At 59.1% G+C, this 7,872-nt stretch overlaps 1 protein-coding gene across 1 annotated transcript; it reads right to left on the bottom strand.

Annotated features, from left to right (window-relative positions):
- Nucleotides 1-1,819: 1,819 nt before the first annotated feature.
- On the bottom strand, nt 1,820-4,804 carry TLX3 (T cell leukemia homeobox 3). Its single transcript, XM_011370964.2, has 3 exons — nt 4,050-4,804; nt 3,453-3,696; nt 1,820-2,578 (listed from the first exon to the last, which is right to left on the bottom strand). The coding sequence occupies exons 1-3, from the start codon at nt 4,609-4,611 to the stop codon at nt 2,368-2,370; spliced, it is 1,017 nt and encodes a 338-aa protein (XP_011369266.2). The 5' UTR covers nt 4,612-4,804; the 3' UTR covers nt 1,820-2,367.
- Nucleotides 4,805-7,872: the final 3,068 nt, after the last annotated feature.

Here is a 7,872-nt window from a genome sequence, read left to right as displayed (position 1 = left end):
AAAGAAAAATACGCCTGCGTGTCCCCCCAAAGGCCCAAGAACCGAGGGTCACCTGGCAAAACAACGAAGGTAATTTAGAAAAACAAAAAGCACTAAGCTTATTATGGAGAAACAAAGTGAGTGAAATTGGAAAGCGACGCCAGTCCCCAAGGAAAGGGCTGTTTGGCCAGTAAAGGCAAGAAAGTCGCTCTGTTTCGCAGATGCTCAAGTCTCCAGCCCACGGCCAACCTTTCATATCCCGATGTCGGCATTTATTGGGCTTCATAGTGAGAAATCAACAGAATTTCAGGAAAACACCCACAGAAAGAGGCCCGAAGCTCTGAGTCACCCTAGGTCCCTCTCTAGAGTGTCTCTAAGTCCCCAGTGACCCAGCTTCCGAGGACAGGGGCTCGGAGGTGGAGGTGAGGGCAGGGACGTTGGGAGCTCCAGCTGTGTTTCTCAGACTCCCTCCCCTTCCTTCCTGCTGGGCCAGAGCAGACAATTCCGCAGCCCGCGTACAACGAAGGCACCCGAACACCCGAGATCGCAAGGTGGCGTACAGACCGGAGCGGGGAGGAGAAAGGGAGGCCTGCGAGGCTGCTAGGGGGTCTCTGGGGCAGCACCCCATGGCTTAGGCCTCAGGGAGCTACTGGGAGCCACGCCTGGAGGTGGGAAAGAGGCAGAGAGACGGAGAGAGAGAGAGAGAGAGAGAGAGAGAGAGAGAGATTAGAAAGATAACATAAAGAGATGAAAAAGGAAGAACAGAGAGAAAGAGAAACCCAGAGTGACAAGACATAAGAGTCAGAAGTGGAGAGGATATGACAAAGAAAGAGTCAGAGAAGCTAAAAGCAACAGATAACGAACTATGTAAACATAAAACGGTAAAGAAAAGGGAAAAGATACAGTAACACAGAAACCAAGAGAAACATAGACGAGAAAACAGAGAATATCGTAGAGAAAGAAACGGAGAGACTCGAAATAAGGAAGGTTTTAAAAGACTGATCGGAAGAATTATCGAAGGAAAAAAATCAAGGGGCAAGACGAAATGTTCACAGACGCATCGAGTGAGTTTGCCGTTGTCAGGAGCCATCAGCTACCAACCCAGTGATCCCGAAACTTCCAACTTTTAAACCAAGGTAAGGCTGAGTGGACTAGGCCACGCGGCTTTCACATCCGGGCTTGGGGTTCTGGGTGTTCCTGGCGCCCCACCCCACTCCTATCCGGTGACATCATAGAGGTTGCAGTGACGTCACATGCAGTCACACCTCACCTATGGTCGCACCTAAACCCAAAGAGCGCGGGTGACCTGGGGTTGTAAACAGCAGTACTCCCCACCCGCTCTGCACGCACCCGCTCTACACGCAACCCGCCCGCAATGCGCCCAGAACCCCCTTACAGCCAGTGGGGTTGGTCCGGCCCAGGGCCTCCCGAGGCCTCACTGGAAAGAGCGGACAGTGTGGGCGGGGGATGGGGGAGGTTCTGCGTTCCCAGAAGTTCTAGGTCACCGTGCCTCCCACCCCCTAAGTGGGTTTGACCTGGTTTGGCCTTTCACTCCCCAGCTCTGGCGCTGGCCTGCGACCTCTGGGCCTAGAGGGCCCTCCCCACGTGCACCCCATTCCGCGGGCACCCGGACTGCTGGCGGCCGGCATGCACTGACCTGCACCGCGGCTCCTCCGCGGGGCCCGGGCGGGGGTTCGAGTTGAGGCGAATACCGACGAAGCTTGGAGAAGCGGATGCGCCCCGCACACCGCGGCCGGGCTTCTACCGCCGCAAGGGTGGGGCGCGGGCCGGGGGTCGCCGAGCATTATGGGAACGAAAACGGAATAAAAGCGGCGTTAAGTGAAATAGCTAACTTTTTTATTAAATAAAACGACTTAAATAAAAGGAACGGAAAAAGAGAGGAGTGGACCCTGCCTAAACGCAGGGTGCCCCAGCCCCTGGCGCTTCCCCCAGCCACCTGGTCTGCCGCCCCTCCTCCAGCGGCCCCTGCGGGGGAAGCAGGTGGCCGGTTTCATAAAAAAAAAAAAAAAAAAAAAAAAAAGCCAAAACTTTTATTATTTACACGTTTGGGCAAAAGTACAAAGTATAATACAGGCGCCCGGCCCGGGGGGTGCGGGCGAGGGGCGGAGAAACGTAAGGCGCTTTCTTTGTCAGGCCCGGGCCTGGGGCGGGAATGGGCGCGGGGCGGGGGCTCGGATTGTGCAGCCGCGCGGAGCCCGGGCCCAGCCCCCTTCCGCGCCCGGCAGGGGTGCGGCCGCGCCCCGGGGCCTCCTCGAGCTTGGCGGCCCCTTCCCCTCTCGGCCTCGGTTCCCCCCCAGCCCGGCTGGGGGGCCGGGGCGCCGCGCCGCGTTGGGGCGGCGATCCTTGGTGACCGTGCGCGCTTGTGGTTCACACCAGAGAGGTGACGGCAGGGACTTTGGAGCTATCCTCCTCCCAGGGCTGCAGATTCTGCAGAGCAAATAGCGATGAGTTGTGCAGACAGAGAGGGTCGGGCTGGATGGAGTCGTTGAGGCTCTTTTGGAAGGCGTCGTGTTGCAGCTGCAGCATGAGCCGGCTCGCCTGCTGCCGCTCCGCCTCCCGCTCCTCCGCCGTCTGCCGCCTGCACCCGGGGAGGGAGAGGGACAGCACCGTCATGCACCCGGCACCGCGGGGCCTCGGCGGGCCCCCAGCCCTCTCGGGAGCCTGGGCCAGCCCGGAGCCTCGAGGCGTAGAGCCCGCCTGCCTCCCGGTTCGCGCTGTGTGCCCGAGGCCCGCGCGTCCCAGGAGTGGGTTAGGGCTCTTGTTTTTGTTGTCTACTGGGCGGTCGCCGGGAGGGGACTCCGCCCGCTGCCCACCTGCACGCCCGGGTATTGTGACTTCGCCAACAACAAAGATTGTTTCTTTTTCGGGATAACAAGGGCAGGGCGTGTGTGTAGTTGACTCGGCAGCTGGGTCACCCGGCTCCGCGGGTGGGCGGGTTGGCTCTGCATCGCCCGCGTGGGGTCCCCGGGCGGGGTCAGCCTCCTCCAGTTCTCCCAGGCCCTGTCTCCAACCCCTCTTTCAGGATCGCTTCGCCGTTCACGGGTTGGATGGAAACAGGGATCGGATAAACACGGGGCTGCAGTCTGGATGGGGAGCTACAGGGGCCCGTAGCTCGCAAGGATGGTCGGACGTCCGAGAGGGCCGGCAGGAGGAAGGACGCGAGCGCGAGAGGCCCCGGTGGGTGGGAGGAAACGGAGAGAGAGCAGGAGATAGAATAACACACGGAGAGAGTCGGATGGAGCAGAACAACGCAGGGATGGGCATGGAGGCGCCGAGGCGCAGGAGAGTGGGGAGAGAAACCCAGGCCGGCGGGAAGGAGAGAAGGGAGGTAAAATCGGGGAAGGAGCGGGGAGGCGCGGCCCTGGCGGGGCGGGCAGGGGTAGCAGCGGATGGGCATAGCGCGAGGCTGCAGCGTGGGGCGGGCGCAAGGTGGGACGGGCCGGGGCTCTCACCGCCACTTGGTCCTCCGGTTTTGGAACCAGGTCTTGACCTGCGCGTCCGTCATTTTGAGGGACTTGGCGAGCGCCGCCCTCTCGGCCGAGGCCAGGTACTTCTGGCGGTGGAAGCGCTTTTCCAGCTCGCAGATCTGCACCCGAGAAAAGGACGTGCGCGGCTTCTTACGCTTGGGCGGCGTCCGGTTCTGGTAGGGGTGGCCGATGCGCCGGGTCACCGTGAACGGAGTGAGAGCCGCCGCCGCTGCGGATACACACGAGGCCCCCTGAGGCCCAGCCCGGCTCCACTGCCATTTAGGCCCCGTGCCGATCTACGCCGCCCGGCGGGGCGCAGAGTGCTCCGCTATTTCGCTGGTCCCTCCCGTCCCCAGCGGCATCACGCCGCTTGGGAGATGACCCCCCTCTTCCCCAGGCACAGGCTTATTTCCCGGAAACTCCCTTGATCTTCCTCCCCCTGCGGTTGCCCTGGGCCCTGGGCGCTGAGGCCTCCGCCGCGCTTGGGCCTCCCGAATCATTTCACCGAGTGAAGCCAATAGGGCGCGGCGCCTCTGGCCCTGGGAGGGCCGAGGCCCGGCGCCTGTCGTTGGCCCTGCTCACCTGTGAAGCGATCTTTCACGAATCGGCGGCTGCTCTCCATCCAGGGGAAATTGAGGCCGCCCAGGCTGGAGACCGTGGGCACCGAGGGCATGGCGGGCAGCGCGCTTGGCAGGGGCGGCGGCACGGCCCCCGGCAGCGGCCTGTGCGCCGGCACCCGGATCACTCCGGCGGGCGCCAGGCTCAGGTTCACACTGTAAGATCCCGCGTCCTCGAAGGGCGCGCCGAGGCCGGCAAAGGAGGCGGGCAGAGACGGGTATGCGGCGCCCGGACGGCCCCCGGGGGGCCCTCCCAGGTAGCTGGCGCCGTCGGGGCCCCGCGGGGCTGGTGCGCTGTCCTGGTCCGGGCTGTTGAGGATCTGGTCGATGCCGAAGCTGATGGGCTCGTGCGGGTGAGGGGTCTGAGCGCTGGCGGGCGCCTCCATCCTGGGCGGGCGGAAGGGCTGGGCTGGGCTGGGCGGGGAGGCGGCTGGGTCCCCGTTACGGCGCGGCCATGGAGCGCCCGGCGCCTCTCGTCGCACTGAAACTTTGCCAAGAGTGCGCGGGCCCGACAGGCTCTGTGTCATCTTTCTTGAACCGAACCTGGAGTTTCCGCTGCTAATTCCTCTCCCGCTGCAGCCATTGGCTGCGATCAACAAGCCTCTCTCCTCCCATTGGCTCCCGGCTTTCAATAAAGGCCTAATTCATGGAAATAGGAGCTTAGGGACTGTTCCAAGGTGACATCATTTTAACAAACGAACAATAGGTCAAATTTATTAGCCGGGATAATGGGCGGCGGATATTAGCGCCCGAACCGCAGCCTCCCAAACCCGAAATCTAACGAAGCTGCAATTAGCAGACGCTCCCCGCTCCTTCCGGCCGAGGCCGCGTCCCCGCAGCAGCGCGGGGCTGGCCACGCCGCTCTGCTTCCGAAACTGCCCTTTGCTGAGGGGGTTTTCGTTTTCTTCCAAATTTTTTTCATCTGAGCAAAAACCAAACCCTATGAAACCTTTCAATTACATTGGAGTTGCAACCCCGGAAAGACCCTGCAGATCCGCAAAAACGGCTCGGACACTCCACCGCCGCGGGAACAACGAAAGGGGAGCACCCCAGGGCGCAAGCTCCGCGCTCCCTGCGCGCGGGGTGATGCGAGCGCCGTAGAATGCTCCGCGCTCCCGAGGACACCGACCCGCGTGGGCAGAATTCGCCCCCGCCTTGGCTTCGGCCGCGGCGTCGCGGCCACTTTGGAGACACTCCCTGGCTCCCACCAGGCGGACCGAGGCGTGACTCGCAGGTGCCCACGCGTGCCAGGCCCGGCTGGGCCAGGGACCCGGGGTCGCCCGGTGGGGGAGCGGGGATCCGGCCCCTTGAAATTCGTTGCAGGACGTACGGGACTGTGGTCGCGCGTGGGGACCCGCCTGTGTAGCTGCAGGTGTGGGGACCTGGGGTTCCCAAGGGGCAAGGGCGGGGCGGCTCGTATTTAGAGCAAATAGCGGGATTTCTTTGGGTAATGCTATCATCGAGTCCCTCCCGCTCCAGTGCAGCCTGGGTGCTGGGACCACTCCTGCTTTGCTCTTGCCCTCGGGGGCCGTCCTGGAGGGCCGAGGGGCACCAGGGACGGGACTGCACGCGGGATGGCCACCCCCCGCGCCAGCCTCAGCTGTCACCCCTGGAGAAGACAATCATTTTCTACCCACTAGTCAGGTGCAAACTGACTGCAGCGTCCCTGGCCAGGCCTTTCCTTTGCGCTACCTGTTTTTGCGGACGTGGTGAGAGGTCGGATGTGCGGTTGGCTAGAAATGAGTTTAAATTCTGACCGGTCACTTCCTAGCTGAGTGACCTTGAGCAAATGACTCTATATATTTAGGCTTTGGTTTTCTTATTTGTGAAAGGGGCGATGCAGGATTGTCGTGAGCCATGAGTGAGGTATCGAGAGCTCAGGGCTTAGGGCCTGGCACAGAGTAGGCACCGAGCCCCTGCGGCTGCCCTCCCCCCACCTCCCCGCGTGACGGTTGATGTACGATTCTAATGATTTTTATTTATTTGTTTGCGGTTTTATTTGCGGAGGCTCAGCATCTTGGAGAGAAAGATGTATTTGTCTCTGATGGGGTCGGTCTCGGAGGATCCGGAAGGGCAGGAGGCAGCACGTTGGGGATTGGTTCCGAAAATGCATCCCAACGACGGAGAGGACTCGGGATTTGCATTCTTAAGGCCTGGGTCCCTGAGATAGGTCACCGCCTGTTGCGTGACCTTGGGCAAGTCGCTGGCCCTTTGAGGGGGGGAACCTCAGTGTTGGGCGAATGGAGAATGAGACCGCTGAGCAGTGTGGGTGAGGAGCAAACGGTGGGCTGGGACCCCGGGCGAACTCTGCTCCTCTCCTTCCAGGGGACAGGGACCTTCACATGGATAGACGCCATTGCTCCTGCGCTGGGGGCCTCCTGCTTCTAATTCCGGCTCTGCCACTGGCGGTCAGGGAGCTGTTCCGTCCCTCATCGCCCCTCTTGGAGCCTCATTTTCCTAATTTGTGAAACAGAAAGGGTAATAGCTCCCCCCAAGGTGGCCGTGAGAAGTAAATGAGAGAAGGTCTGTGGAAGTGCCTGGGAGAAACTCTGGCAGTTATGTAATAATAACTCTAAGGACAGCAGTAGGACGACTGTAGGTTGAGAACTTGGTGGGTGCCAGGCAGGGGGCGGGCATTTATGTGTTCTTCACAACCGCCTTGTGAGGAAAGAGCTGTTATTGAGCCCAATTTTTTACCTGATGAGGGAACCGAGGGCCAGAGAGCTCATGCGACTTACAGCTCCCCACTGCCCGTGGCGCTTTGCCAGATGCACTTCCCTCTGGCTTCCGGAGTCCTGGGTTTCAGGCCTGTCCTTGTCACTTCTCGGCTCTGTTAAATTGGGATGAGGCCCACGCCACAGGTACGTGGGCACAGAATCAGGGAGAAGGCGTGAGTGGTGTGGCCAGCGTCGCTCCCAGGGCATGGAGAGTGGCCCCCTGTTTCAGAATTAAATTCCCACCTCCGTTTACCAGCTGTGGGCTCAAGGAATCACCCCTCTGCTTTGTGCCCTCTTCCTTCCCCTTCTAGAAAGCAGCAGTATCAATGTCATGGGCTTGTGTGAGCTCATCTCACTGAAAATTCAGCACAGTGCCTGGCATGGAAAGCGCTCCAACTCACTGCACAGGCCCAGCTTCCTGAGACCCTGGTCACAAACTCCTCTTCCCCAGAGCTGTCAGAAAGGGGAATAAATGGGTCAGTCGTTGTCCCTGGGACAGTGGTTCTCAAAGCGTGTCCTGGACCAGCAGCAGCAGCATCACCTGGGAATGTGTTGCAAACGCACACTCTTGGACCCCAGCCCAGCCTATTGAATCAAACTGGGGCAGGGCTCAGCAATCTGATTTAACAAGCCCTCCAGGTAATTTTGATACTCAAATTTGGAAGCCAGTGCCCAGAATATTGTCCGTTTCATCCAAGTTTTCAAATTCACTGTTGCAACACTGTGGAAAGATCCTCTCATTTGAAACTCTCGTGTGAATCACCACTAATAACCTCTGCACTTTATTCTCTGTTACTAGTGCCTTTTGATCATATTTACCAAAGGTTGGTTTATTTTATTGGTCTTAAAAAAAGACTTATTTCATTATCGTCTTTTTTTTATGCCATATTTCAGGAATGTTTTGATTTATTTTTATTAACTTCTTTTTTGTTGAATGAAAATGGTTCATTTTTGTCACTCTCTTATTTGTTTGTTTTTAAATAAACATATTTAAGGCCATAAATTTACCTCTAAGCATTCTTTTGGCCAAATACGTTTTGATGCATATTTAGTGTTCCTGTGATTATAATT

Source organism: Pteropus vampyrus, unplaced genomic scaffold, assembly GCF_000151845.1.
Source record: "Pteropus vampyrus isolate Shadow unplaced genomic scaffold, Pvam_2.0 Scaffold179, whole genome shotgun sequence".
Taxonomy (NCBI): Eukaryota; Metazoa; Chordata; class Mammalia; order Chiroptera; family Pteropodidae; genus Pteropus; species Pteropus vampyrus.
The sequence above is the reverse complement of the archived record's forward strand: the minus strand, read 5'-3'. Positions and strand labels throughout refer to the sequence as shown.

Coding starts and splice junctions, on each gene's coding strand:
- TLX3 (XM_011370964.2), bottom strand. CDS start 4,611: ATGACACAGAGCCTGTCGGGCCCGCGCACTCTTGGCAAAGTTTCAGTG. Junction 3,697..4,049: donor CGTGAAAGATCGCTTCACAG/GTGAGCAGGGCC, acceptor GTGTATCCGCAG/CGGCGGCGGCTCTCACTCCG. Junction 2,579..3,452: donor AACCGGAGGACCAAGTGGCG/GTGAGAGCCCCG, acceptor CCCCGGGTGCAG/GCGGCAGACGGCGGAGGAGC.